Source organism: Halyomorpha halys, unplaced genomic scaffold, assembly GCF_000696795.3.
Source record: "Halyomorpha halys isolate HHAL.00 unplaced genomic scaffold, Hhal_1.1 Scaffold1907.1, whole genome shotgun sequence".
In the NCBI taxonomy this organism is placed as follows: Eukaryota; Metazoa; Arthropoda; class Insecta; order Hemiptera; family Pentatomidae; genus Halyomorpha; species Halyomorpha halys.
Window position 1 is genome coordinate 216,509 of NW_027105936.1, and position 11,355 is coordinate 227,863.

The following is an 11,355-nucleotide window of genomic DNA, read 5'->3' on the forward strand; positions in this document are numbered from 1 at the left end:
TAAATTTAACTAATTTGTTGGTAGGTTATACAGGTACAAGGAAGCTGAGGGAAATATGGATATTTTTGTGGAGAAAAGTCTTGTTATTCAGAAAAAACATAAAAACTGAAATTCTGTTTTTATTGTTCAGAATCGAACAGGGGTTGAGAGGAATTTTTTGTAGCAGTCGAGGTGTAGAATACTCACCCGGAGTTTGTCAACTTTATCCTGTTACACCCTATAGTTAATATAAACTTTGCTTTAATAGTCTTACTACAACACAGAAATTAACATTTAAATGAAATGTTAACGATTGTAATATCAGTGATTTTGACTAATGATTATTTAATTGCATAGCAGGTTCCTATTTTTATACTACAATATGACTATGGCATATACTGTACTTCAATCAATCTTTTTTTAGAAACTTTATGGTTTTATAAGAAAAAATAATTCTGTACAATAGAATCAAATGTCTATATACTTAACAAAAATTTGTATTTTCATAAAATTAAACTAAATGTAAATAAGAAAACAGATACAGTATTATCTTAAAAAGTATTAGAAGTGAATATGGCTTCTGATACATACTCTTTGTCTCTAAATGAGAGAAATCGCTTGAGAATATTATTGATACAACAATTAAATATCTAAATAGAAACTGTAACATTAAATAAATAGTTTTTAAATTTAAAAATACGATAGTATACCTTTATTGTGTTTTATAAATTAGGCTTTGACCTTTTAGTGTGTTCTTCAGCACCCGAAAAAGTATTGTATATATAAAGTTTCTATCTTTAATGAAAACATAGGATTTATGTTTAATTTATTACAAGTAAAATATGAAATTAATTTATAGCATAAAGGTTTTATAATCTTGTAGAAGATACTGTGATAAATCACAAGCCAGAAAATAAGATTGAATATCATCTACTTTTAAAAAAACTTTTCTAATGAAACACTCATGCAAATACTGGAGCTTTTTCTTGGAACCCTTTCACATTTTTCCTTAAACTTCTTCTTAGGCTTCTTTAAAAACAAAACTTAAATTTAATACTCAATAAATTCCAAATACAAAAATAAACATCTCGAGGAAAAGTAGCCCTTTTAAAAATTACCTCTACACTCAATACTTTATAATAGTTATCAACAGACAGAATGTTTGATGTGGAACTCAGCATGAGACTATTTCTAGTTTTTCAGGCAGAATGTAAAAATCTATAATTTTTTTTTATTAATATCAATGCACTTTTGATAGGTAATGATTAATTTTAAATTACACCAAGTATTTAATAACCAATATTTATCACTACAACCTTAGAAATTTAAAATACATTTTTAACATCAAATATTTTTAAAATATCATTGTTGCACAAACCCTCACCGTGCATTATTTCCAAACATACATGGTTAGTATACTTAACTAAACTAGAAACCTACCTTAAATACACATGCAAATAGTATATCATATTAATTAAAGGAATACGATCGATCAAACCAATAACCCAAATTTAAGTTAAAAATGTATCATCATTTTCTAGTTAAACTTTACTAGTCATCATTTGTAAAGTATCTGAGGAACATTCATTAGTTTTGTTTATTAGTTTGCATATGGTTAATCCAAAAATATGTTAAGAACTCCTGAACCACTACTGTTAAAGAATACAACAAAATAAATGTCTTAGAAAACACAGATTCTTAAAAATAATTAGTGTGAATAATAAGAGTCGGGAGAATATAAAAAACAAAAACATAATTGATATTTTAGAATTTTAAAACTGTAATAAAATATTAATTTTCTCTTTATTAGTTATAACAAAATCGGAAAGTTGACTATTGTGATTAATATGAGGTGAGTGGTTTATAAAAGTGTAAATTATATTTTTCATAATAATATGTTTCAGCAACCACCTTCATTAATCGGAATTGTTCTGAAATACATGGAGAATCTCAGGAACAAGATTTATGAAAATTAAACTGTGTTATTCCAAATACCTACAAAAATCAGTTTTTAAAATTGATAAAGCGGTGTATTATGTATGTAATTTTAGATAAAATGATTTATTTCTCCCTTTTTTATAGCTAAATTACTATGAATCATTTTCTTAATATTGCTCTGCATCATGAAACATACTTCAATTATCAGCATTTTAAAATATATTAAGTTTTACGAGTTTAATGAATATCCTTAAATAATAAAATTCTACCTAATAACAAATGGATTAAGAATATTTGTTTCCAAAATGATTATTATTTGATTGAGAAGTGGATAAGTGGCAATCCTTTCTGATTATGAACACTCTTCCTAAAATGTATACTTCAGATGTAGGACTTAAGTTCTACATGATTATCATGACAATGTTTCAGTTAAAGAGCTTGAATTAAGTGCTCTAGTCACAATGAATATGCTCAATGCTTGTTTATCCACCTAAGTAGGATGACTAGAAAATGTATCATCTTCATAAAATAATATTTTAATGGTTCATGACCAGAGAAAAGAACAATTACTGTTACCAACTAACACCTCGACAAATTGAGATAACATTTTGAAAAGGATGAAGCCTGTTATTATATGCATCTACAAAATGTTATTTATTTATTTTGCCACTGATATGATTAAAAAGCATAGGTGGGGTCTACAGAAAAACAAAAACAACTTCTAAAATACAAAAAAAGTTTATTATTACAAAAAATATAAAATAAAATATATATCTGCATTTATTTACAAACATTTAATGTGTTGAAACAGATATAGGTGAGACAACAAATACATTAGTAACACATGCACAAACGTAGAGGCAAGCAGTCCTCAGTCATACCTATCTTCGGTGTGAGCATTTCTCGAGATCCTCCGTGCCATCCTTGGGCTACGAATCTCGTTCAGGTTCAAGCCACCTGGAGTGTAAGTGAATGGCTTCTTGTCTTTGGTCATCATTGCGTTCTGGATAGCTGCAGGGGGCTCATAAGATTTCTTGGAACCAATCTGGAACAAATTTTTTCAATATACAAATTTAAATATATATTAATTTTATTAAGGTAAGTAAAAGGATCATAAGTCACAATTGCAAGATTTTAAGTCTTCATTTTTTTTTTCTCATAATTGATTTATTGTTATTTACAACTGTATATATATATACACATCAAGTAAATTTGCTGTAAGTGATATAACGACATGATACAAACATGTGGAGAATCTACCCATTGAGAGAACTCCAAAGTCTTCATTTTTAAGTTCCTGTTTATCATCTGAATATATTTGCTAACAGTACAATGTAGGCTCACTATTTTTTTCAAACAGTTTAGTATTGAAACTTTTTGTATTAGTCAAGCTGCACATTATATGGTTAAACACAAACTAGATAGTAAAAAAAAAAAAATCCCAAATCAAGGAAATGAGGCTTATACTCCATGTACTTATTGCAATAGAAATTATTTCATTGAATATTAAACATAGTAAACTAAGCGAAAAATTGTTTTTTTAAGCAATAAAAATTACATTAATATTTAATTGATATTCGATTCTCGGAATTTTTCTTATATAGATATTAATCTTTTTTATTTTTTTTTTTTATATGACATTAATTATTTACAAAGCTAGAATCCAATCCACATTTAAATAATAATGAATGGCTATGGCACACAGTATTACAGAAATAATAATATACAAATGAAAATAAGAAATGTTACATACAACAGATTAACAAGAGTAATATATTGAAGATTATTATAATATCAAATAAATGTATCAAGAAATAGCTTCTTTTTTTTATTTTTATTTTTTCCATTTAAAGCAATTTATTTAATGAATAATCGTTAAAAACTATTTAAAAAAGAAAGAAAGTTTTTTGCTTCTAATAATTGAAACATTTAAAAAAATACTTTTTAGGACTCAGAGGATTTTGGAAAGGTATAAATGGAGTGAGATATAAAGTATAAATTTTCAACTATTAACAATAACTAATCAACTGTATAAGATTTAATGGCGTAAAATGTAGAAACAAACAACTGTATATTCTTATTTGTTTAGTCATACTGTATTCAACAGTATTTTCAATCTTGTTTCTATGAATATATTTTTTTCTTCTCAAAGTTTCTCCACAACTTCGATTTTTCGAGGCTTTTATTTTTTAAGGAGGTAGTTATTTCTACCTTGAAAATAATTGGGTGACTAAAATTTTCATTTTTGTAGAGATTCAAGATTCTATAGCTACAATTCAAGAGTTTAAAAGGAGTAAAAACATATTTGTTTTTATTATATTAGAGAAGTCTTTGTGTATCCCAGATACGCCATTGTATTTTCTTGAACGCGATCCAAAACGTTTTAGACAGTTTATAGTTTATAACACCTCTCACTATTTACAAAACACATCACCTCCAATACAAACATCAGACATCAGTTTGTATGTAAGACTATTTATGAACTGGAACACTAAGAGGGCGTGTACTCAATAAATCCAGGAGTGTATATTTAAGAATACTGCACACTTGCATGTATTGGTTAAAGTTTCAAGGACCATTTAATCGATTTGTTTATATGAATTGCAAACTTGATTCCGGCGTCACTTGGTGCGAAAGCGGATGCGTTTTTTAACGAAGCACGAATCACCGTATCGATTCGCCTATTCGCGCATTTCCTGTCCGTGAGTGTACTTCCGCTTTGTAAGAACTGGCTAGGCCAATTATATCATTGTAGTTCATTATAACCATGACAACGTCATCAAACTTGAATGATTTTTTTTTTGATTTTTTTATTTTCAAATCCTCTGTATTGATATATAACTACAACCACAAATATATGACAACACAGAGCATATATACAAATTACATACTGACTTTGTACCCTTGAATGATTTCTTGTTTGTTACAGAAAAAAGGTTTGGGTTGTGCATTAACTTCCACGGGTATGAAGTTTGGACAAGGAAAATAAACAGTTATCTACGCATGTTTTTTATTATGTTGACCTCTCCGTTCCAATAAATCGTAGTGTGAAGCCTAGTCTTTCTGCGATTCTATTTGACGCAAACAGAATTTTCCAAATCAGATTTGTATTTTTACAAATTGGGTATACCTCAAGATTTGAACTAAAGACAATAAATTTGAGGCCTGGTTTCTGATTTTTTAAATATAAATTTTTATATTTTTTACTATCAGTATTATTAATGGAGTAAAACGTTTATTAAGTGAACAAAAACATAATTTCAAATCTTAAATTAATTTTCGATGCAATTACTTTCTTTTTTTTATGGAATGTATTTTCTGTAAGACTAGTTGACCAGTTCGATATTATACATTATTTTAGTAATTAACAAATTAATTCCTGAAAACCATAAGAGTCGAAAATTTGTTGTATGAAGTATGAAGCATTCTTAATGTTTTAAGAATAAAATAGGAATTCACTTCAATCCCATGAGTTCAATTCAGCTTGAGGTAGTCATTTGTTGAAGAATCCAGAAGCAAGTGACGAAATGTCCACAAGGTAGTGTCAGGAATATGCACTCTCTAACTAGCAAATAGTTGGCAATGCTGGTTTTTTTTGTTAACTTTTCGCTAGTAGGGTATTTTTTACTTATTCTTTATAAAGCAATTTGAAACTCTTCTTTTGAATAATTTTAAGACAGTGTGCTGATCTGTTCCTTGTTTCCGCAATGAAAGCAATACTTCTTTATGAATATTATTCATTAATAAAAAAAAATTAATAAACAATATCAAAAGGCTGTATAAAGAACCGGTTTTTCGGCCTCTTCTAAGAAGCATACAACTCCTTCGGCAATCTCCACTGAGTTGCAAGGTTGGAGCACGACAAATAATACCTGGATACCCGATGATGCAAGAGGACCAAAACGGCGGATACGACCTTGAGGAACTGACAGTAAACAAACAGTGACTCAGTGCTAGTTATGCTAAACCAATGCTAATGTTGCCCATAGTCCTGCGTGCAGTACCTGTCTTAGTCAACTAGCGTAGTCATACCTCCTTGGTAATTGTCTTGTTTGCATCCATCATCAAATAGCAACGTCGTGGTGGTTAATATGCTTAGATTTGCAACTCATTAAGGACAAAAGGTCTTTTAAGTATAGATATTGCATTAAACAATTACATAATGTACCTATTCAACATTATAGGTAGTGATTAAAGACCGGATTTTTCTGAAATTGCATATCTTGTAAGTACGTTCTATCGATACCAGTTTTCATTCTGCACTACGGGGGTACTGCAAAATTCGAAAATTTTGTGGATTTTCTGCACGACGTTGCGTATTTTAGTTTGTAAATTCATAAATTTCTCTACGACTCATGCAATGCAAGATATAATTTCAGAAAATACTATTAATATTTAGTTGAATGGTTCATGATACGTGCTCGATTATTCCTATCTCGGCCACAAGTTCTAGTTCGGCTCGGCAATTCCTGGGAGCGGTGGGAAATAAAAATAAAGGGAAATCTTTCTGTTCCGTAAAGACATATTTACTTAAGTCTTGTTTGGCAGGTCAACCAGTGGGTGGGCATTATTGTTGTACCAGTCATGGATCATAAGAACCGCCTGAGTTATAATCAGTATTCATAAAGAAAATAAGCCTTCATTAGATTCGTAAACTTAGTGGACTAGCATGGATGCAGACTATTTTATCTCCATCTATAACTATTGTTCAAGAACGTCCTCCAAGGAATTAGCCGCGGATGAATATTTCTATAACCCAATTCCAATGTCGTAAAACAAAACCATAACCCAAGAGCAATAATAATTCATAATATACTAGTTTATCCGAGAAAAATAAATTTGTTCTAGCGATATTTTAAATTTCATGTTTTTTCAACCATTGTCTCTCACAATACAAACGCTTTTGATTTCAAGCATATAAAGAATACAATAAATTTGATGACGCCATTTGAAAGAGATTCTGTGCTAGAGCTATTATTCATGCTCTTGAAATAGTTTTGGTTCATTAGTAACACTGCGATTTCTTAGAGAAAAGAATATATTTAAATCCGACTCATAGATTTCTACAATAGAAAATGATCATCAATGAATATTACACAATGCAGAGTAGAAGGTCGTTTAGGCAATAATTAAAAAATGATGGAATATTGCTAATAACAAATGATGAATCATATAGTATCGCATTAATCGATTTCTTGAACTCATTGAATAATGAGATAATATCCAATACCGATAACGTGAAAAACGATGAATGAAATATTCTATTAATAGAAAAATTTCAATTTTTATTCACACAGGAATATTTGAAATGTTTTTCGCAAACAATCATGATTTTTTTTCCAGTTTTAGGGTGAGTTTATCTTTATAGATAAAAATGTAATGTTCATCTGTTACTTATCTAGGATCTCCGACTTATAGCCTACTCAAAATGTACCGTTTCGTCCAGGTGAGGTTTATAGCTATTGAAAATCTCAATTTATCCAATAAAAAAAAAATTAAACATTATTGGCACATAATTAAAAAATTGTACATTTTTTGTCTTACAATATATTTGACAAATAATGAGGAATAAAATAAAGTAATAATATAGAATAAAATGTGCTTAAAATATAATAATAATATGCGTGTTCTATGGATTAATAAAATTTGAAATTGTTTACAATTTATAATATACAACAAACAATTTATAAAGTTTGAAATCATAAGAATGAGACATTTTATCCACAATTTATTGATGGTTTTGAAATTTTAATTATATTATTTAAAAACGACATTAGATTAAGAAATAACTTATGATGATTGCTGATTGAAAACTATAATTTATTTATGTTTAAATAAAATAAATTTTATGCAATTCAATTCTCAAAACAATCTATATTTTCTTATAATTCCAACGTTTCAGCTAATTCAGCGATGCTCTAGGACAATATTAAATACAATTCTACATCCACGTCAATTTAAAAAAAAATTGCAGGCTATTATGCTCAGGTCAATAATTTCAGTCAAAATTATCCTATTTTGTCAATTCTACACTTGAACATTAAAACTTTACATCACAGTCTATTTACACTATTATACTTTATCATAACAATAACACAACATAATAGACTGAAAAAAAGTTTTTTAAAATTTATGTGCAAGTAAAATTTTATTTTAAGATTGTTCTTGAGTGTGGGCCGAAATGTCGGACTAATAAAGAAATATAGATTTTTTTGAGACTTAATTTGGATAAAATTTATTTTATTTAAACAATACAAATCAGTCTAAAGAAAGTGAAAAGATTATATAAAAAAAAATACTCATTTATAATATTTATTTACAATCATTTTGAGCTCTTAAATCACTGAGGTAATTTTCGCCCTGTAAAAATGATTCATGAAAATAAAATGGAAGATACAAGTAAATTTTAATTTGTTAAAAAATTCAATTTTTTTTTAATTTGAAATTGTTTTAATACCCCATTGTCTTATCCACCTCTGCGGATAAGATATATAATACCCATATACGATAAATTAATAAAACACATGCTTGTATCTGTCTATAATTATGTAATAAAAAATGGATTTTACCTCTGAAGCGATGCGCACAGAAGGAATGCTACCAACAGCAGGTGGGGGTGGAGGTGGCGGAGCGCCGTTCCCTGCAAGAAGGACAATTTAAAATATTAATATTGTATGATATATATATTATTATTAAATATATAATAATATAAAATATATTTAATTTTATGACTTATATTTAAATTATTTCAAGAAAGTATGTGGGCGACTCTCAAATAAAACAAACATATTCATGTTCAAATTTTATCTATCTATTTTCTTTTTCTTTTAATTCAGGTATCTATTTCATAATGTGACTAGAAAGAAAAGAACAATAAATTAACTTTTATATGTATACATACATACACACATTATATATATATACTGCATCACAGTAGAGTATATATTAGGAAAGGATTGGATTTACTATTTATATTGAGTTTTGTATTTTTCCTCCTTTTAAAAATGTAATTAATTTATTGTCCAAAGAAATATCCTCCATTTCTTAAATTATATCTGATCACCCCACTTGGGATCCACAATACAAGAATTTAAAAAAAAATTGAATAATTGGAAGTTTAGAAAGTTAATCCAAAATTTGTTTCTTTATTTTCTACAGCTGATGACTGTCTTTCTTCTAAATTAATCTTTTTATTATATATTATAATTAGTGAGATCTATAAATTAACCTGTTTTTTAAAAATATATTTAAAACATAAATACTTTTACCGATTTTGAAAAATGTCTATTTTCATTACAGCAGAATATGTTTCAATAAAAGTTTGATTTTACTAATAATATTGATTTTTATATTCTCATTATTTCTCTAATTTCAAAAGAAATATCCTCTATTTTATAAACCATGTTTGGTAATCCTATTTGCAACATATCAATTTGTTTTATCCTACAACAGATGCTCTTTTTTTTTTTTAACAATAAAATGGTCAAATAATGTGTACAACAGCGTTAATTTATGTTGATGAATGTTTACTAACTATTTCTAAGTTTTTTTGTTTTGTTTTTTAACAAAAAGTAAATATTAACGAGAAACCAGATATGGAATAGAAAAACATTAAACTTGACGAAAAATATTAAAAATAACTCGAGAAATGAGTAACTGATACTGGAAAACATAATGTGACGTAAAAACGAAATGGTATAATTTTGACTATTTATTTTCGCTTGAGTATATCTAAGTTCTTGATTTTGTATTGTACAATATATTCGCTGTATAAATTATTTTCTTCGCCTAGATTCCTCAAAAAAATCTTTTGATTAAGACCAAAACTATACAGTTAGGTAAAACTAATACAATTGGAATTTTAAAAATAATAATTATATAACATAATATACGAAGAAGACCATACAAAATTATTCTGTAGCATTGCCATTTGTGTAAAGGAAAACCGCTATCCAAAATACCCTCGGACAATTCAGTCGTCAGAATACACAGATTTCTAAAAATATCCCTAAATTGTGAGTCTAAAGTCATTCAATGATTATTTTCTGAATCCGAATTTATTTTGAACTGTTCGACGGGTAAAAAAAAGTTGAATAACTTGAACAATCGTTTGTTTTTTAAGTAGCGAGGTGGGTATTTTCTTCGAAAAACAAATAGCTTCCTAGATTTAACCCTAAAAATGTTTAATGTCGTTGCACTTAAATAAATATCGTATTACAAGAAACAGGTTGAATTTGTAAATCGTATTCCAAATAGAAGTGAGGACAGGATTCTGTTTAAAGTTCACAAAATAGCTATTTATTATTTCAATTTAACATTTCACATTTCATTATTAGTACGATTATATATATGTACATATACATATATATATACACACACATACATATATACATATATATAATATCCCGTTTTTTAACCCTTATATCTAAATGAATAATAAATGAAGGGACATTTTAAAGTTTCTGAAGCCCTGCGAAACACCGGTATATTATAAATATTTGAATTATTATTTTGAGATACCTTTTTTCACTGTAACTCGGAGCATGTTCCTTCATAAAATAATATGTAAAACAAGATAATGAAAGTTGATGTAAATATGGCACTCCTGTGGTTTCAATTTATTTCAAGTGCCTACCTACTTACGAAAGGAATTACTTCATATTTCCAGGCAATTGAACCGTAAGTGTGTCATATATATTCATATGCCAAGAAGAATATATATATATTTTTTTTCCCTCTTGAGTCTTTTGAGAATACTGTACTGAAATTAAGTAAGTGTATTAGTGAAAGAAGTGGTATAGTCGATTTAGTAACCTCTTCCGATTTTTCTACCCCTGGTATTTCTTATGGGAAAAGATATTTTAAATAAAAGAAACTCATCAAAATTCTAGTTTTAAAACGATTTTGATTGACAATTTTTTTCATTAGACGAGTCAAGCGGTTCGTAAATAACTAAAACAAAAAAAAGTATACAATTCTTGCCGATCATTCGATAATTGGAGTATCCATCATTTGACAATTTGACCGCCTGTATCCTTAAATGCCTGTATTAATGGCGTCATAAGCACCTCACTTATGAAGAATAATTCTTACGATTAATTGGATTTTCAAAGAACTGTGTTCTGTATATTTGTTCCATTGTACACCGCACCGCTTGCGTCCAAATCATCATAACCATAAACGATTTTTGTTTGGCGATTAACGGCTTCAGGAGGCATTGGATCGGAAAAATCACCTTTGTTTAATCTTTTTAAAATCGTGTTATCTATGAGAACCCTTCATTTAAGATATCTCTTCTCATTGGAAATTCCAGAGTGAAGTGTGCTACTAGAAGAATGTACAAATACATTATCAATACGTTGTATATATGTATTTATCCCCCATTATATACAATGTGTCCCTAATTATTGTTCAACGGATTTTGAAGGATATAATATA

The 11,355-nt window shown here is 28.0% G+C and overlaps 1 protein-coding gene across 1 annotated transcript in view; it reads right to left on the reverse strand.

Annotated features, from left to right (window-relative positions):
• The window catches only part of LOC106690845 (protein piccolo), a gene marked incomplete at its 5' end in the record, with an annotated part of 30,102 nt that overhangs the window by 15,056 nt on the left and 3,691 nt on the right, over nt 1–11,355 (reverse strand). Inside the window, 2 exon segments of the mRNA XM_014436426.3 lie at nt 2,799–2,962; nt 8,487–8,557. Of these exon segments, the coding sequence (XP_014291912.3) occupies nt 2,799–2,962; nt 8,487–8,557 (235 nt within the window).